Source organism: Stegodyphus dumicola, chromosome 6, assembly GCF_044657685.1.
Source record: "Stegodyphus dumicola isolate Sdum_Otavi_A_Nest chromosome 6, ASM4465768v1".
Classification (NCBI taxonomy): Eukaryota; Metazoa; Arthropoda; class Arachnida; order Araneae; family Eresidae; genus Stegodyphus; species Stegodyphus dumicola.
In genome coordinates this window covers 26,984,394-27,005,151 of record NC_140773.1, presented here as the reverse complement: position 1 = coordinate 27,005,151, position 20,758 = coordinate 26,984,394, and the positions used below count along the sequence as shown (strand labels likewise).

Below are 20,758 nucleotides of genomic sequence, written 5' to 3'. Positions count from 1 at the left end.
AGAATGCACCTATCATGTCACTCAAAGGATTAATACTATTTTTAGTTAAAAAAGTGTCCTTTTTACTTCCTTATCGCGAAAAGTTTCAGGCAGCATATTTCAACGAAAATATCCATTTTGACAGCTATCGAATGCAATTTAACAATGTTTTTGCGTGATATCTGTACGTACGTAAGGACAGAATAAAAGACTCGTTTCCTCCAAAAAAATTATAAAACTTCTTTAAAATGAATTCTGAAGAGAATTTTTCGTGGCGTCTGTACGAACGTATGTACGTACGTGCGTACGTTCCTATGTACGTTGCCTCAGAACGTTGAAATTTTGTATATAGGACTGCTATAACATGTAGATGTGCACCTAGTATTTTGGTTGCAATCGGCCTCACCAAACGTATATAAATACTATATATATATCCACTCTGTTACTCGGCACAGTGATCTCAGTTTCTTTACTCTTACATGTTTGTAAATTGTACATTTTTTGCTTTAAAAATGATTGAATTATGTTGTTCTTATCTTCCGGTTAAGATTTTAATGCCTTTCGTGATTCTGGAAGCAATATTTGTACAATTATCAACAATTTAAAAGCTGTTAAGTTTTAAATAACATGGCGAACATATTTGTTTACTTTTGAAACAGCAGAATTGTAGATTTGTTGCCAATCTAGAGAGACTTATCTTCGCAACAACAAAAATAACGCCTTCATTTATTATTGCGAATTAAATCATGCTTAATCCTTTCTGGAATTTTTTCGAGGAAATAAGTGTTTGAGATTTACTTCGTAATTTTTAATGCAGATATTTTGAGTTTTTATGTATTTTTGCCTTGTCGCGAAGTGAGAACTGAATCAATTGAATGAGAAATACTAAATCGTCTGTGAAAAACTATTTCTTTTCTGTTTTGTTTGCTTAATTTCTTTCATACATCGTTCTAGCTTTATTATAGTATTTGAATAGAACATGTGGCAACGATAAGATAATTCTTCAAAATGATATAAATTTTGTGCATACAGAGTGTCGTTATAGTAAACAAATATAGTGAATTTTAAAGAGCGCATTTATTCTATTGTGGTTTAGGCGCTGTCGACGAAGTAGATTTAATTCAATCCAATCAATTTAAATGAAATTCAAGAAACAAATGCGTATAATTTAATATTCCGTACAAGGAAGTCATGTGGTGTACACATCAGATTTTTTATTATTTACTTCACGGAAAAATGTGTAAAATCTTTTTTACAAATAACGGCGCTTACCTTAATGAGACTACCAGCGGCCGAACGGATACGACCGCTGAAAACTGGTATTCAATGAAAAGGCTGGTTGCGTGGAGTTTTTCGTGGTTTTCTCATGTGTAACATAAAACTAGTTTCTTTTAAAAAAAATCTGCTACGAACGCATCTCTCTCCGTGTGTAGAGAACCCTAAAGCTCTTCCATAGTCTAAATAATCCAATCATCTTTGCAGAATGAAAGCGAAATAGATAAATTTTATGGTTCTTAAAATTACATGTATGAAAGACTCACGTACGGTACAGGATAGAATTGGGCTTGAATTGGCGCTTATTTGTTCACAACGATAAATCATCAATTAAAGTTTGAACTTTAAAAAATATTTTGAAAGATATTCGAAATTTGCCACTAACTACTTGTAAGTGTTAAATGTCAACAAAAGTGAGAGTAACATAAAGTGTACTTTCATAAAAGTGACTCTCACAAAGTCACAAAAGTCTCACAAAGTCACAAAAGAGTCACAAAAATGATCGAGAAATTATTGTTGTACTCTCACTTTTGTGAGATTACAACAATAATTTATCGATTATGGTTGGTCTTCCATGGTGACATATTGGCGACAATAGACATCCCCTTTTATATCTTGTATATCCAGACTTATATTTTGCACACAAAAACACAAATAAAAACATATAAATAAAAAGAAGGCAAATAATAAAAAATTATAATATCACTTTTTCCTATGCATTAAGATATATTAATTCTACAAGGAATATTTTATAAAACATTGTTTCCGGTTGGAAATGCAATCCTGCCTTCGTAAGAACATTGAAAACATTTTCTTCTTTTAAGATTTTTCACCAGATAAACTCATCTAGTTATGTGTCTAAGTAGTGTTTAGCTGTACCGTGTTGTTTGTTTTGCTATTCTGAAGAAATCTATAACTTTTCAATGTTTAAGTCTATGCCGCTGTAGAAGGATCAACAAAATTATAATTGTGAATCACTGTCTGATGAAGGCAGCTCCGTCTAACTATTGGGTTAAATAACGTGTAGCAATTCCTGCAAATTATTTAACTGTCTGCGACATTATCTTTAATCACATGCAATAACTTTTCACATATCGATTTTTTTACCATTTTTAAAAACACTTGTCGTCATAAATACTACCAAGAATTCATTCTGGTAACATTCTTCGAAAATGGTTCTTTAACTGGTATTTATGTGTTATCGCAACAACTTCAATCATCAAATTTTCATCAAATTTTCAGAATGCGTCAAACTGTGGAAACCGTGCGTATAATATTCTTCAGGAAATCTTTCTTATAAAAGTCCTTTAATCTACCAATGTCGCCTTTTTTGTATGCATTCTTTTTGTTGTAACGAGGAGATGCATTTGGTGATAGCCAGTGCTGCCGAGGTTTTCATGATGACGAGTCTCTGTAATTAGCTGATATTTGTTTAAGCTAAAACAGATCGCTGTGTCCTTAGAAAGAAGAACAGCAGAAAAATTTGAGAAATTCCCAGAAAAATTGAAGAAATATTTGGTAAAGAAATCCAGTATTTTGTTTTTTAATGTGCCGCATAATCCTTATTCGATGATTAAAATTTGTATTTGAAATTGCTTTTCTATTCATTGTGTTTAAAACTTTTCCGAATTTACGAGTAGTTTGGATAATTTGGGAATCTATTTAAAAAACATTTTGCGAAAATCCCTAACTTGCACCCAATAAATCGCCTTTATCTTTTCATCTGTACAAAATCAAGAAATTACACCAAGACCGGTTTCGTTAAAACGTTAAGTATCCCATCGCTTAGTGAATAAGCTTCTGTTAATTTCTAAGACCTTAGTTTCAGAACCTACTTTGTGATTTTGATCCAATAGAATGCAAACAGTTTCATACATAATTACACCAATAAACTCTCATTTCTGGTGACATATCAAACGCTTTTTTGGTGCATTTTATGGATGTCATTTACAAACTCCAGCCTTAAATTAAGATTCTAGCATTCCGAAACCCATTTTAATAATAATAATGATAATAGACCAAATTTTTTGACATTTCCTTATGCTACATTAATGCGTGTAATTATTGCCTGAATTTAAATTCATTGTGTTACCAATTCGGCAAATTTTTACTTAAAAAAGGATGTAAGACTCTTGAAGCCTAGTTATAGCTTCTAGTTCCGTGAAGGATGTATGGGAAATACTTTAAATTATACTTAATCTTTCCGTCCTAATTCTCTAATGAACAACTGTGTAAAAAGCATGCAAATAAGATGTTCTCAACGATCAGAAGTACTTGCTACATATTCCGTGGAAAGAAAAAGGATATCTGTTTTATCTTCTGCTTTGTCGCGAGGAAATCTGTTTTGTCGCCAAAAATGCAACGAGGAAAATGTCCATAACCAAACCAGTAAAATAGATTCATACGTCACTGCTGTTTGCTTATATCAGGAGTAATCAACCTTTTTATACCTACCGCCAAATTTGTGAATAGTAAAATTTCTTTATCATCCAACGGTTTGGCAGTAACTTAATTTAACTTGAACGCAAAGTAACTTTTTAAGATGAGGCTTAGTAAAAATATTTATAGTTAAATTTATCCATTTATTTATATTTTGCATAATTTATAAAAGACGGAAAATTTATGCCCCGGGTAGATAGCTTGTGCATCGTTCCAGTAAAACTGTTTCGGCTAAGAACCCTTTAATAGTAAGAAAAGAAGTAAATTTGTTTCTCGGAGAAAATGTGTCCTAGCCTCACCCCCCCGGGGGTTGACTCAGGCGAATGCCTGGGAAGTACTGGTTAGGATCTGTACCTAGGCAGTCTCAACTACGGGGGTATATAATTTGACTTCACAGGACTAGAGCCCGAGTATTATACTCAGGTTGGTTCAGGCTTGGCAGGGACCGTACTGGTGCTGTCGTGTCTGTTCCTTCGGCTGCGGTGGAGCTATATGGTGCATTTGTCGACTAAGTTCCCGGGGGTTTGACCCCATTCAGTTCTCGTGGCGGGGACTGACAAAGCGGACAGAACACCTTTTACAATGTGGTTTTGCCGATGGAGTGGTGCCCGGAGGCAAGGTGACACCGTATTTTACTAGCAACGTTTAAGTTTTGCCCAATGCTTCGTAAAAGCCGGACGGGGACTGCGGGGGTTGCGCCCGCGAGAACGAGGTCCCACGGGCGTTGGATTTTCAACTCTGAGTGCGTCCCGTATAATGAGGACCTGGGACGGAGGTCCCTCGCCTGGTGTGTCTGTCCTAGCCTCACGCTTTGTCAAGTTGTGATAATCCCAATATGTGCAGCATAGTCACAAAACAACACTTAAGAGAAGTGGCAAAGCCTTATAAATAAATAGAAACAGGAGAGAGAGAGGTGTACGTGGGAAAACGGACTTTCGTCATCGAAAGACCTCTACCGCCCATCATTAAAGCTTAAGTTGCCCACTAGTGGGCGGTAGGAATCAGCGTGACTATCCTTGGGTTACGTGAACAAAAATGGTTGCCTTTAAAATTAATGAAAAGTGCATGTTAAATATTTTAAATCAATAACCGTAAGTCAACATAAAATGGTTACATTAAACATTTGCAATTAAAACTTAGAAATTAAAAGTTTTCTTTTTAATTCTAGGCTTCTGCAGTTTTTATTATCTTGAAAAATTTGTGGAATTTCACTAAAAGTTAAAATAGGTTCTGAATATTTATTGTAGAATTCAAGAACTTTGCCAAAATGTCGGCCAAAAGATTGTTGTTGTTGGGACTTATCTCACTTCTATGGCAGTTAACATCAGAACAAGTCGACGAATTCATCGTGGTGGCAAGGAGTGCAAGATTGTGCTTGTCGATGGCATACAGGTGTCAGTACGACTTTGCTCAGCTCAGCCCCCAATTTCGATAGAAAGCATCCTTGGAAGACGGTTCGAAGATCTCCTACCCAGCTAACCTCTCGACAGAACTTTCGGCTCGCCGCATAGTTAGAGTGCCCCCATTCCGCACAGACACTATACATTTATAAACATCCATGCCATCTCCCGGATTCGAACCCGAAACCTTCGATACGGCCATCAACATCGCTAACCATTATCTCGGTTGAGCAGCCGGTCAAAAGGTAATCGCTGTTACCATAAGAGACTTAAATGACTGTTTTTAAGACCATTGCCAAAGTTACGATGATGACCTCCTCATTTCTTTCTGCCGGACGACAAATAAGTACTTTACAAATATCATTTTTGCATAATTTTAAAATAATCTAATTATCTTTATAACTGCAGTGAAAACTGTACCATTCTTTGCTTTCTCTTCTTCTTTTGTGCCCTTTTCTTTTTTTGAAAAATAAATTTTTTTCAAATAATATATATATATTTAAGAAAAAAATAAGTATACACAAAATTGCAAATTTCGGTAACTAAGTACTACCGCAACTGACTTCGCGTAAATTGGCGGTATTTCACAGAAGAAAAATGATGATAACTTATAATCGCAAAAAATTATTTATTATGTATATACATGTTACAACATGCATGTTTTACACTTTAATAATGTATTCATTCCTAAAATGAATTAGTAAACCTATTAAAGTGGGCTTTTGTTTCTTTTGTTGTGGTGGAAATTTCTTAGTAATCAATTTGAAAATAGATTTAAAGTAGCAATTGCCTTTAGCTAATTTGAGACAAAAAAATTTCCTGAATAAATTTTGCCACAATTTCTTCCATTTCACATAAGTCTCGCAAACCAATATATACACTCATGTCCATAAATTAAGTATAATGCAAAATCAGGCAAAGGAAGAGTTAGAAGCAAAACAAATTTGACTTATTTGAAAAGCTCATTTATTAAACAAAAGGTAAAGAGCAAAAAAAAGATGCTATATATTTGATATTATTAAAAAATTTGCAATTTTTTCTCCCTAGAGCAAATTACAAAAAAAAAAAAAAAAAAAAAAAAAAACCTACTTACAAAAAACCAATATTACATGGTTGGTATGATTGTTAATACATTGTATGTTTCCCAGACGATGCAATACAGTTCATACAACGCCTAGGCATGCTGAGTATCAAATTATCGATCTGATCTTGGGGGATATTACACCAGTCAAAAGGCAATGCTCTCCGAAGTTCCCGTAGACATGCAGGAGGAGGTTGACGGGCTGCAACTCGTCGGCCAAGCATGTCCCACACGTGCTCTACTGGATTCAAGTCCGGTGAGAATGCTGGCCAGTCCATACGGTTGATATCCTCCGATTGAAGGCATTCGCTTACGATGTTTGCACGGTGAGGACGGGCGTTGTCATGCATAAACACAAATTGTGCGCCCATGGCGCCCCGAAACAAACGTACATGTTGTTCCAGAATGACGTCCCGATCGATTTGGATTGTCATGGTTCCAATTTGAGAATGCAGGTCAGTTCTGGAACCCAGAATAATTCCATCCCAAATGAGCACTCCACCACCGTAACGGTGTCGTTCAATGATGTTTTCTTGGTGGTAGCGGGTACCTGGAGCTCTCCATATGAAAGTCCGGCGAGAATCAGACTGCAAGCTAAACCTGGACTCGTCAGAAAACATCACACAAGCCCAACGTTGCGGTGTCCACAATGCATGCTCTCTACTCCGGGCTAACCGCAGGCGACAGTGAGTTGCAGTAAGTGGAACGCATCTGACAGATCTACGACCATATAGACCAATTTGCCCTAAGCGTCTATACACGGTCTGCCTTAAAATTGTCGTACCAGTGATTGAAGAGAGCTGACGAGACAGGTCTAAAGCTGTGCTCCGCCTGTGTCTTTTGGCAGTAACTGCCAAATACCGGTCCTCATTCGGCGTTGTAACTCCGGGCGACCTGTGCTGTAACGTCTACTCACATTACCATCATCTTGGAATCGTTGCCAAAGCCTGAAGATGACACTCTGGGCAATTCTAAGTTCGTCTGATACTTCCAGTTGGGTACGCTCACATTCCAGACGGCCGATAATTCTACCACGTAAAAAATCATCCAAATACATCCTTTGTGTCATAACTATTCGGTTATTGCACTGAAATGCTTCTAAAGCGCCTGCGAACAATTTTACTTCTTTGCCTGTATTCCTTATATATCACTCTCTTACACTCTCGTCATTGTGACGTACCATCGGTGTCATCTGGTTACTTCCTGAAATTTGCATATGATTCTTGAAGATGTGTGTAGTGATTTTACAAGTGATATATTTATTTTAGAGTTCGATTTCCGCGTGACTCCGAATTATGCTTAATTTATGGACATGAGTGTATTAAAGAAACCATTGGGAAATAGAATACAACAAAAAGCATACGAAAGTAGTAATATTTATTGTTTGTTAAATTTGAAGAACTCTTATGTGCATGATTGCTAGAATTTGGCTCATTCTCAAAATTTGGTGACTTCTACCAAAGTAATTACGATAACAAGCAAATATACCAATTTTATCCTAGACGAGATGTCATTAACTGGCGTTTTTTTACTTGTACTGCAAAATGTATGAAACATCCCTGTGAACTTAGAGTGGAAAGCAATGCCAGTTATCTGTTAATTTCCGACTGAGGATACCGTAGCGGCTTTCGCTATTATTGATGGTATTTGAATGTTATAGGAAACAAGTTCCCATTTTTAATACAGAAGAAACCTATAACTTTATATGTTATCACTTTTGTAAATGTTGCTTTAGATGAAATTTTATTTTAGATTAAAATAAATACTTCATCTAAAATCCCAGTTTCCTATACTAGCGGAAGATTAACTCAATTACATTATAAAAAAAAGAAATCAAAAAAGAAAATCTGAAAGGTTTCAGATTTTAAATTACGTCCAAAAGGGGTGTTTATTTAACATTTTGTGGGTTACCTTTATTTATCAAATATCATGTTCATCACGCTTAAACCATACACTGGTGTGCAAAAATTAAGGACGAAGTCGAAAAATTAGCATATCAGCTGAACGAAAAGGCAGAGCGGACAGAAAGACCAATCAGGAGATTAAGTAAGGTGATGTACGGTAGCACATGCGCAGATATGCAGGTAGACGTAATAGGGGAGTGTCTCAGTAGTATAAAGCATGTTGTCGGTGTAAGATCAGTATTTCTGGCAAAGAGCACGCCGTATAGCAGTTAAAATTACACCGAGTTGCTGCCTCAGCGAGAAAAGGCGAATATTCAATCTGTTAGACAACATCTGGATGCTTTTACCCGAGGTCGAATCATTGGGAAGTTGGAGGAAGGCCGCAGTGTGACAAGTGTGGCTGCAGAGTCCGGAATTGCTCACAGCATCGTTTCACGACTTTGGAAACAATTTCAAACTACAGGAACAGCTATCCGGGGGTATGGTAGTGGTCGTCCACGAGGAACCACACCCGCAGATGACCAGTATATTGCCTTACAGGCCAGAAGAAACAGGCGGCAGACAGCGGGAGAAATCGCTAGACACACCACACAGGCGACTGGACGACCGATATCGCGTTTTACCGTGGCCAGAAGACTGCACGGTGGTGGTCTGTTTGCACGATACCCTGTACGGTGTGTACCTCTAACGCCTGCCCATCGGAGAAGGCGTTCTCTGTGATGCCGGGAACACCGGAATTGGAGAGACAATGAATGGGAACGAGTACTCTTTACAAATGAGAGCAGATTCAGTCTGAGTAGCGATTCTCATCGCATACTCATCTGGAGAGAGCGGGGAAGCCGCAATCATCCCTCGAACATCATTGAAAGGGACAGGTATGGAGGTGGCGGTGTTCTCGTTTGGGGAGGCATCATGCTTGGTAATCGTACAGACCTTCACATCTTCGACGCAGGTTCAGTCAACGGGACCCGTTATTGTAACGAAATTCTTCTTCCATATGAGCGTCTTTTTAGAGGCGCTATGGGTCCGCAGTTCCTTTTCATGGACGACAATGCACCATGTCATCGCACAGTAGCTGCCGAACAGCTCTTAGAGAATGAGGATACTGAACGGATGGATAGGCCGGCACGATCTCCGGATCTCAATCCCATCGAGCATGTATGGGATTTTCTAGGCAGACGCTTGGCAGCTCGTATCTTACCACCAGTAACGATTCCGGAGCTTCGATTGGCGCTGCAAGACGAATGGGCAGCAATGCCTCAACAACTCATTGACACCCTCATTCTCAGCATGGGCAGACGCTGTGAAACCTGCCTAGCAGTCAGGGGAGATCATATCCCCTATTAAAGACCGGATGTTTCTTGCTGGACACCCATCGCAGGATGTTTCGGCCTTCAGTCGCATTGCGCTCCATGCTACTTTTTCAATAAAACTTCTTTTTATCCCTCTGATTTCTCTTTTAGTAAGTGTTGCTTACATTACTCATGTCCTTACGTATTGGGGATCTTACGGTATTAAATGTGTTGATTTGGAAAGCTTTTGTACAAAGTTATATTGAAAAAAACCGTCTCGTCCTTAATTTTTACACACCAGTGTAAAATTCAGTTCAAGAGCAAAATCACAAAATAATTTTAAACTGAGCATATCTTTAGAATTTATGATACATAGTCTCACGCGCTAGAAATAAAAATGTTTCTTCTGTACAACGTTGCCATTGCTGGCTTTGAATTCCTTGAGTTTGTTAATCAAAAATTCGTTGAAGTTTTACAAAGAAATCGATCATAAAACAAATTCCAAATTTCAAATATGGGCTTTCACATGCCCATATTCGCAGTAAGACGACGTCATTCAAAATTCGATGGCTCTATGTAGCGTTGTTTTATCACAATGCGAGAAATATACATACATTTATGCAGATTTTTCATTATTTAATTTCTTCAAATAAATGCAGGCCTCTAACATTTAGTGGCAACAGTTTGAAAAGTGAAACGGACATTTATAGTGAACCAACGCAAGATCGCAAAACGAAAACAATAGTCCTTCAGAGACAAAGCCCCTTTGTACTAAAAATAAACGAAATGAAGCGTTATTTTTAGATAAAGTATAATTTAAATTTACTTGAATCGCTTCTGCTTATTTATTTTTACATACAAGCACATACAGAAGTATGCATATAAATCTTTAAAATCTTGTAATTTAAATATTCAAACAAATATATCATAATAAGGCAGCAAAATAAGTTAAATATATGGATCAACAAATAAATAGTATAAGAACAAGCTTATATACATATAAATGGAATAAATTTATATACATTAAATAAATATGTTATTAATATTTTTAAATATATATCAGTTTTAAATTAATATGTTATTAATGTTTTTAAATAAATATAAGTTTGACTTTAAAGCGTGGTTACAATGCTGCAATTTAAATACATTACTTAAATATGTCATTAATGTTTAAAATAAATATCAGTCCGACTTTTAAGTTACTTGAAGCATGGCTTTTATCTTTCAATGAAATTGATCCTCAGAGGTTTATCTGGAACATTAATCATTCTAGTCAACATATCAATCTCTTCATGATGGTACTCCAATTTAAAATTTCGTATTATCTGAAAAAAATTATCTTTATTAATAATTGTGGAATAGGAAACACAAAATAATTAAAAATGGAGTGACTCTTGACCAGTAATAATAGCAGAATATTTTTTCATTCTCTGGATATTGTAAGCTTAAAGTTATAAGATTTGAACTTCATTTCCGAGTTACAATTCCCGAATCATATTTAGTGCTGCCGTGTTTTATATAGAGTAGCGTAGCTGGAGGGGGGAGGAGGAGAAGGTTCATCTCGAGCGGTAGAATTACAAGGAGAAGTTTTTCGCATGAGACAACTTTATAAATATTAATCGTGGATTGTCGAAGCTGAAAGAAGGAACTATTTATAAATAAAGAGTTATGAGGTAACAATTGTCAAGAAACTTATAAAAAATAGTATTTATATTCTCCTTGCAGACAATTTAATTAATTTATCTAATAATTTGGCAAAGACTTTATTTAAAATAATGGACCTTATTTATCTTTATTCTAATAGATTAAAATTTATCGTAGAGTTTTGCATACATTAGAAAATACACCGCAAAGTAAACATTTATCAAAATGTAATAATAAAATACATGAATAACGTACAAATATAAATTTAAATGCCGTGATCTCATAGAATCCCGGTGCACCTTTAAACTTCAAATTATTAATGACACTTTTTAAATTTGTAGGGTTTATATTTATTTTAACTAACATTTATTTTAAGTTTAAACTATCTTTCCTGTCAAGCCTTCCTTTCCCCTGGAACTGCCAATGCCAGAATATGTAAATTTGAGTAGAACGCGCAAGGATTCAAATTATCAGCGGAAGTATTCTGATTTAAATAGAAGGAAACAAGTTCGGTGTGTGAGATTTTCTTACTTAGCGAGCACGGAGGTAGTTAGCGAGAATTGAAGAACCCCGCGTTGCGGCCTATGTGCTTGGCGGGAAGTAGTGGTCATCGTTCTAGTGAGCTTCAAGTCTGCTGAATTAGCAGCGGTATTGTAAAACGCGGTGAGTTAGTTATTTTAGAGAGCCTCGTAGTTAGAATCTTGTCTTTATTTTCTTTTCAGGTTATTATTTTTAGTTGACTGCCAAGTTGGCACCGTCTGTAAGCGTCAAGAGAACGCAATTGTAATTTATTACGTTGAATAAAAAGGGACTTAAACCCTTCACAAGCTTCTATCTTTTATACAAATTTCACAGTCACCTCTTGGTTGCGTGCAAGTTGGAGGCGCGCAACGTTATATTGGTGCCCGAACACTTATCGAACTGAAATGGCCGAAAACTGGATGGAAGCCGCTGGACAACACCAAGAAATGACAACGCAGTTAGAAGAATTTGGATACCTGGTCCAGACTTTGAGAGCATCAATCAAGCCAAACGTCTATTTCGACGGAAAAAATTCGGTGTCCGTATTTTTAGAAGGTATAGAAAACCACTTTCAGCTCTACCCTGTGCCTGAAAGACAAAAAGTTGCCATCGCCACATCAGCACTAAGAGGACAGGCCGCGCTATGGTGGAAAAATATAGGCAAATTTCTTCTAGGTGAATTTGGAAGCCCGACGTATACATTTGAAAATTTCAAAAAATCGTTAGTAAAGGCCTTCCCCATAGTGAAAGATCGCGCACGGCTGGAAGCCGAGCTATATAGTTTCTATCAACGGGATACAGCACAATTGACGGATTTTATTTTACGAAAAATCAAGCTAACGGATATGCTGTACGGCAAGAAACCCGATGCGGAGATAATTGAAATAATATTACCAAGATTGTTACCCGCTGTTCAAGACTTCTTTGAAATTAGAAACCCAACCACATTGCAGGAACTTTTCGAATTGGCGGTGAAGTTTCAAAATCGCAGAATCGCGGAAAGAGCGAGAGGGGAAACATATTCTCAAAATACCAGAAGGAAGGAGGAAACAAGAAATGGAAATCGCTCATATGGGGGAAAGAAATATCAAGCTAACGCATCGAAACTTGAAGGGCTAGGCCCAAAAAGAAAATTTGAAAATAAGCATCCGCGTACCCAGAAGACACAGATTGAAAGGAAAGCTTTAAACGACTAGAGGGGCCTGTGAAAGGGAGGGTCCAGACCCCGGAAGTTTTAGAAAAACCCTCAAATAGACATCTAAATACAGTCATCGTAAAAAACTCACAGCTACCAATTATACAAGTCCTGGTTGGCGATGTACCAGTAGAAGCCCTCATCGATACAGGGGCAGAAGGCAATTTCATGAGTGAAAAGTTCTTCAAAAAGAATTTTTATAGGATACGACTCTTTAAAACCAGAAATACGGAAATTATAGCGGCGCAAGGAAAAACATGTCACTGCATCGGGAAAGTAGCATTAAACGTACAGGTAAAAGAGGAAAATCTCAAAGTATTAATTTTTGTGGTGAAACACCTCCAACACTCTCTTATTTTAGGTATGGACTTTTTAAGGGCCGCGAGGGCCAAATTAAATTTTCAAGATAGTTCCGTGGTGCTGGAGATGGACCAGAGGGTGGTGGAACCGGTGGAGACACCTGAATTGGACCTTAGCCATTTGAATGACCAGGAAAGTAAAGCAATACAGCAAGTAGTGAGTAATTTTTCTCATTTGTTTTCAGAAAAACCGGGAAACTGTCAGATTGTAACTCACAAGATTCAATTAAATGCCGAAAAACCTTGTAGGACTAAACCTTACCGCTATGACAAACAAAAAGACGTAATCATCGAAGAACATATTCATGAGATGTTAAAGAATAAAATAATAACGCCCATAAATAGTGAATACGCGAGTCCAGTCGTACTATGTAGGAAAAAGAACGAGTTTCCTCCTTCGGATAAAAGGGCTTGGAGGTTTGCTATCGATTATAGAAAACTAAATAGCATAACTAAATTCCCAGTTTACCCTTTGCCGGTTATAGACGAGATCATTAGACAGATCAAATCGACAAGATATATGTCTACTTTGGACTTAACGTCTGGCTACTATCAAATAGCTATGAGACCCGAAGATATACATAAAACCGCGTTTGTAACAAAATCGGGCACTTATGCATTTTTACGCATGCCTTTTGGGTTGTGTGGGGCCCCGTCAACATTCCAGAGAGCTATGGACATTGTTCTAAAGCCTGTCCTAGGAAAATCAACTTTAATTTATCTAGATGATATAATTATAACGAGTAGTACGTTGGAACAACACATTAGTGATCTCGAACAAGTTTTTAAATTATTAAAAGAGACCGGTCTTACAATTAACGCCTCAAAATGCAAGTTCGCAACTAAAGAACTTAAATATCTCGGTTATAAAATTTCGCAAAAGGGTATAGAAACGCAAGATTCAAAAATAAAAGCTATTAAGAATTTCCCACCGCCCAACACCGCCAAGAAACTTTCGTCTTTCCTTGGACTATGTTCTTACTATCGATCTTTCATAAAAGATTTCGCTAATATTGTTGAACCACTCTTAGTAATCAAAAGAAAAAAGAGTAAATTTACGTGGACAGCTGAAGCTAACACAGCTTTTGAAAGATTAAAAGAAGCGCTTATTAATGCCCCTGTTTTAAAATTCCCTGAGGGGGACGAAAACCTGGAAATTGCGCAGATGCATCAGACTATGCGGTGTGTGCGGTTCTTATGCAAAATAACCATCCGCTGGCATTTTTTAGTAAAACATTGAATCAAACACAAAGGAATTATACAGCTACAGAAAGAGAAACATTAGCCGTATTAATGGCTGTACACAAATTTCGAGTTTATTTCGGCAAATCGCCAGTAACAGTCTTTTCAGATCATGCGGCTGTTGGTAGACTTTACTCGGGAAAAAACCTAACGCCCAGGTTAATAAGATGGGCTTTAAAACTCCAAGAATATATTATCACAATAAAATATAAACCGGGTAAGGAAAACGATGTAGCTGACGCACTTTCTCGTATAAAACTGGACGAGGAAGGTAATGAACTTAAATGCGCTGTGTCGACTTCAAAAATTTTAGATTCTAGAGATACGGTTATTACTGAACTGAAAGCTGATCCTGAATTTGGAAATCTCTATGCTTATTTGAAAGACCCCGAAGGCTTTGAGCATACAGATATCGATGCGATAAGAAATAGAGCAAAAAACTATGAAATAATAGATAATTTATTATTCTATACGAAAACAACGAACGAAAATCTTGAGTATAAGCCAGTCATCCCAGCCTCGCTTCGATTAAGCATTTTGAGGGAGTTGCACGAAAAAAAAACAGCGGGCCACCTCGGGGTCAGAAAGACTTTAAAAAGGGTACGCGAGGCGGTATATTTCCCGCAATTATACAAAATAGTAACGGCGTATGTCAGGTCCTGCAATCAATGTCAGTTAATAAATGATATTAATTACAGCCCGGCCGGGTACTTAAATAGCATTCGCGCTACATTTCCGAATGAAATTTTAGGCATAGATCTCCTTGGTCCCTTCCCCCAGAGCGAGTTAAATAAAAATCGTTTTCTTTTAGTAATAGTAGATCATTTTTCAAAATGGATAGAAATTGTTCCACTTAAACGCGCGTCAGCCAAAACAGTCGCAGATGCATTCTTACACAGATACATTTTAAAATACGGCGCACCGATAAAAGTCATTAGCGATAACGGAAAACAATTCATTAGTCAAATATTTGAAAACATATGCAATGGACTTGATATACGCCATATCAAAATGGTTCCGTATAGACCACAGGCTAACATAGCAGAAAGAGTTAATAAAAACATTGTAAAAATAATTCGCAGTTACGTTAGCACATATCACAAGCGCTGGGATGGCTACATAAATGAATTAGCTTATGCTTTAAGAACGGCACATCATGATACTACGGGAAAAACTCCAGCAGAATTATTTTTAGGCAGAAAGTTAATTACGCCTTTAGATAAATTATTCTTTGTGCAACAAAGAGAGCAGGAGTTTAAACAACAAGATGTGCAAAAGTTGATTGATCAGGCGCTTAAAACCTCGGATACGGCATGAAATAGACAAAAGTTATATTATGACAGAAAACGCCGTGAAGCAGATTTTAAAGTTAGGGATAAAGTATTGAAGCGGAAATTTTCTTTATCAAGTGCCCCAGACAATTTTATGGCAAAGCTAGCTCCAAAGTTTGAAGGCCCCTATGTAATTCAGGAAATCAAAGGGGTAGTATTATATCTTAAGAACGACAGAGGGGAAATCTGTAAAGCAAGTCCCGACCAGGTGAAAAAATACTATAATCCAAATTATTTTGAAATCCTTAAAAGTTTCTTGCGGGACTCAAGTCTAAACGAAATAGAAGGGCCAGAGACTGCAACAACTATTCCACCACCCAAGAAACGGAGAACTGAAGAGCGACCTAGCACTTCTACAACCCGGACGTCGGTTTCAAAAAGAAAAAATGATTTTCAAACTCCGGCGTTTAAGAAAAACAAAAATACAGATGAACCGGGTAAAGAAACCGTGGTAAAGACGAAAACACCACCTACAAAGGATGGCAGGAGAAATTACTCATCAAGGAGAACGCGCACACGGCCACAGAGTCAGGTGCCAGCAAGGCCGCCGTTCCGGAAACTGAAACGCCAGCAGGAGGCACAAAAATACGAGGAACAGAAGAAATTTAAGAAGGACTCCAGACCGGAGGACGTCAAGACCAGCCGTCCCAGGCAGAAACGCAAAGGCCAACAACCAGACGATTACTCCGTCAAGAGGCCAGCATGTAGAGGACGTAAAAGAAAAAGCAACGTGGACGACACTCGGAGATCAATAAGGAGAAGATTGACATCCATGAAACCTCTAACTTGGGATCAATTTTGCCAAAAACGGATGACTGAGTTTCAAGCATCGAAAACTCAAAGATAAGTTAAAACCTTCTATAAATTTTTTTTCTCTTTTGTTCCGAAATGTTATGCATAAGTACGAAGTTCTATGTTTTGACGAAAGTCAATATGTCTCGGTTGAGACTTAGTTTTGTTTTACTTTATTTAGCTAAGGCAAAAGTATTATTTTCTTTAAGTGTAAAAAATAAAAACAAGCATTTTCTGTTGGTCGAAAGACTAATTCTGTTATGCTAAAGCCAAAATTTTGCCGAAGATAAAAATAACTTCGTATTCTTGTATTAATAAGAATTTTACTTTCAGTGCCGCCAGCTTGGCGAAGAATGAGTAAAGTAAAAATTTATTTTCTCTTATTCATTTTATGGTAAATTGTAAAAAGCATATGTATAAAATTTTGTAAATGTATGTAAATACTTGAAGGTTATGTAAAAGTAGAATTTAGTCTAGAAGCATAAAATTGTAGATGCTAAAAGTGAATGCTTAAAAGCAATGAAGTCAAAATTTAAGTATTAAACTGTAAAGTCATGCTTTAGAGTGAAAGCCTGCATGTTTAAAGATGAATGAGGGGGAAGTTAGAATGAATGTGTTTTGTAGGGTTCTCCACCTACATTTGAATTTTTAAGAATATTAAAGTAGCTCATTGGGTTGTAGAATGTCGAGTAAGGTGTGTCTATTTGGTTGTTGAATTCTAACAAATCATGGTGGTTAGGGGAAGTGTTGTAAGACTAAAACACGAATATTCCCGTTTGACACCACACACGGTGGAGAGCCAGGGTAAAGTTAAATTAATGCTTGAAAAATTGAATGAATGTGAAGTAAGCAATAACTAAGAAAAACGAATCGTTAAAAACAAAAATTTATTGTGTCAAGAAAGTGTAAATTATAATGTATGTAGAAAGATACTGATACTTATTCCTTCCAGATGCTGGAAGGAAAGACCAAGATTGATTGATGAAGTCCAGGAAAAGTTGCTGTAAGAAGAAAGCTTTGTAACGAGTAACAGAATTTTAATATATAATTGTTACATAAGATTTTTCTTTGTGTAAACGAGGTTCTCGCCAGTTAGTTCAGAATTAGATAAACTTACAACAGGTCGTTTGTAGGACCTGCTTCCAAGTTTTCCAAATTCTGGCAGCGGCAAATGTAGGGTTTATATTTATTTTAACTAACATTTATTTTAAGTTTAAACTATCTTTCCTGTCAAGCCTTACTTTTCCCTGGAACTGCCAATGCCAGAATATGTAAATTTGAGTAGAACGCGCAAGGATTCAAATTATCAGCGGAAGTATTCTGATTTAAATAGAAGGAAACAAGTTCGGTGTGTGAGATTTTCTTACTTAGCGAGCACGGAGGTAGTTAGCGAGAATTGAAGAACCCCGCGTTGCGGCCTATGTGCTTGGCGGGAAGTAGTGGTCATCGTTCCAGTGAGCTTCAAGTCTGCTGAATTAGCAGCGGTATTGTAAAACGCGGTGAGTTAGTTATTTTAGAGAGCCCCGTAGTTAGAATCTTGTCTTTATTTTCTTTTCAGGTTATTATTTTTATTTGACTGCCAAGTTGGCACCGTCTGTAAGCGTCAAGAGAACGCAATTGTAATTTATTACGTTGAGTAAAAAGGGACTTAAACCCTTCACAAGCTTCTATCTTTTATACAAATTTCACAGTCACCTCTTGGTTGCGTGCAAGTTGGAGGCGCGCAACGTTATAAGTTTATTGCGGCCATATTCTTAGTCAAAATCCTAATAGAGACAGCACACTGTAGGAAAGCTCATTAAAATGTGTATTTTCTTTTACAATTAAGAGTACGTTTTATAATCCCTTTAAGAAATAAAACAAGATTTTCGTTTTTTCCCTCTGTTCTATTTAAAGCATTGCTCTACTAAATGATTTTTATATGAAGAGGAATATAATATATATATATTAATTTATTTCCTAAACAATATTGATTAACTGATTATATTATCTCCTAAGTTTAATTAAAGTAGAAATATTTTAAAAGAGTGAATCCATACTAGTAAGTTATATTTTGAAAGATGTTTTGAAGTAACTTGAAAGTAAAGTGTTAAATCATCATGAAGAACAAAATTTCACTTGTAAAAGGAAAAATTAAATTAAATGCTTGTGATCATTGTCATTGATCGGAAATGAGTTGACTTTTTAAGGGGAACAAACCAATTCCCGTTCAATGAACAATAATTAAAAAATAAATACGTAAATACGAAGGTGTTTCGTTTTTACTCGAGTAATAAGGTCAAGCCAAACCGGCAATTCTAGTCAGGCCAAATATTTCCGCGAATAGAAGGGATTACGAACCAATGCTGATACTCAAAGAACTTATTCCTATGAAGCATTTTAGCCAATTCAATTTTGAGTGAAAAGCAATTTCTGTAGGGAATTCCGAAAAAACTCGAGTAACCGTCCCCCGACACCCCCGTGTTTATGCATTTGAGTTCTATATTATTTATAAAAATTAAACATTGGAAATTGTTATTATGAAATAGAATTCAAACTATAAAGTTGAAATAAACATAGAAGATTATAAAATAAGATAAATAATGCAAACTTTGTAAAAACAAATAAAAAATAATGCACAATGCATAAACACGGGGGTGTCTGGGGACGGTTACTCGAGCTTTTTTCGGTATTCCCTACAGAAATTGCTTTTCACTCAAAATTGAATTGGCTAAAATGCTTCATAAGAATAAGTTCTTTGAGTATCAGCATTGGTTCATGATCCCTTCTATTCGCGGAAATATTTGGCCTGACTAGAATTGCCGGTTTGGCTTGACCTTATTACTCGAGTAAAAACGAAACACCTTCGTATTTACGTATTTATTTTTTAATTATTGTTCATTGAACGGGAGTTGGTTTGTTCCCCTTAAAAAGTCAACTCATTTCCGATCAATGACAATGATTACATGCATTTAATTTAATTTTTCCTTTTACAATTGAAATTTTGTTCTTCATGATGATTTAACATTTTACTTTCAAGTTACTTCAAAACATCTTTCAAAATATAACTTACTAGTATGGATTCAGTCTTTTAAAATATTTATATATAAAAGTATAAATGCATGGTTACAATTCTAATGATGGTAACCTTAGAAAAAACCTTTTAACCATTTTTTATACTTCGGACCGACTGTCAAAATATAACTTACGTTTTCCATGTATCGAAAGCGCGATTTAGGATATATATTAGATTTATATATAGCATTGTTCTAACATAGGTATTTTGATACAAAATCGAACTTTTTCAGAAATAACATACAAATATTTTTCTGTATTTAAACTTTGTAACTTTCCAACTTTTGTAAGTTTTTAAAAAATTAGCTCTTAAAATTTAGCTCCTGCTCCTCCATGTTAATTGAATTTGGTCTATATTTATTAATATATCTTTTTTGTTAAACTTATTTGATTCTTTCCTTCACATTTCGAAATTGAGGTACATTGAAAATAAAATTCGCCGAATTTTTATTTTTAAGACTTATTTTTTAAATTTGTATTTTTAAAAAACTTATTAATTTTTCGGGAAACATTTTGAATTATTACCTATACAATTTTTATCATCATCTTAAAGTAGATGTATTTCTAAGTATACCTGCAAAAAATTAGCTTTTTATTTAAATTTTCCAAAGATGCACGTGAATTTATAAATTTGAAATTAGGCATGTTTGTAATAAGTGATGATAACGCCAATTCTGCTAGACGCACTTTATTAAAATTGTTTTTTTGAATGTATGAACGCTGGATTTTTTTCTTCCACTCGTGCGCAAAGAAAAATAACTTGTTATAAATAAAGAAGTTCGCCAAGTAATTTTATTATTGGCGCAAACTGAAAAAAAAAAAAATGAGCCGAGAATAAAATCACTAAAGGTAAATTTTTAAATTTTTCTATAAAAATGATATCACTCAAAAGGTAAATTTTTAAAGTTCTCTATAAATTTCTCACCAAAAATTACAAAATTTAATACCTAGGTATAATTTGAGTTGTAGAATCGAAGTATGGGAAAAAAATTGGTATGTTATTTTAGAAAAAATTCGATTTTGTGTCAAAATACCTATGTTAGAACAATGCAATCGTTCCAGCAAAATGTTCCAGTATAGTTAAATTTAGGCAATCGTTCCAGCAAAACGGAGATATAGAAATGTCCCATTTTTTTGTGCAAGGTGTGCATTTCTGCTGATTAAAATTCATCTTTGGAATAACATGAATGAAATAATTTTATCAAGCGCTAATTTGTTGATAAGCAATACGTCGATTGATGTAAGAACT

At 35.8% G+C, this 20,758-nt stretch overlaps 1 protein-coding gene across 1 annotated transcript in view; it reads right to left on the bottom strand.

Annotated features, from left to right (window-relative positions):
* Positions 1 to 10,360: 10,360 nt before the first annotated feature.
* LOC146996683 (putative cytochrome P450 12a5, mitochondrial) overlaps positions 10,361 to 20,758 on the bottom strand; it is a 32,719-nt gene continuing 22,321 nt past the window's right edge. The window contains exon 8 of the mRNA XM_085819646.1: positions 10,361 to 10,695. Coding sequence (XP_085675772.1) covers positions 10,588 to 10,695 — 108 coding nt within the window. The 3' untranslated portion in view covers positions 10,361 to 10,587. The remainder of the gene's footprint in view (positions 10,696 to 20,758) is intronic.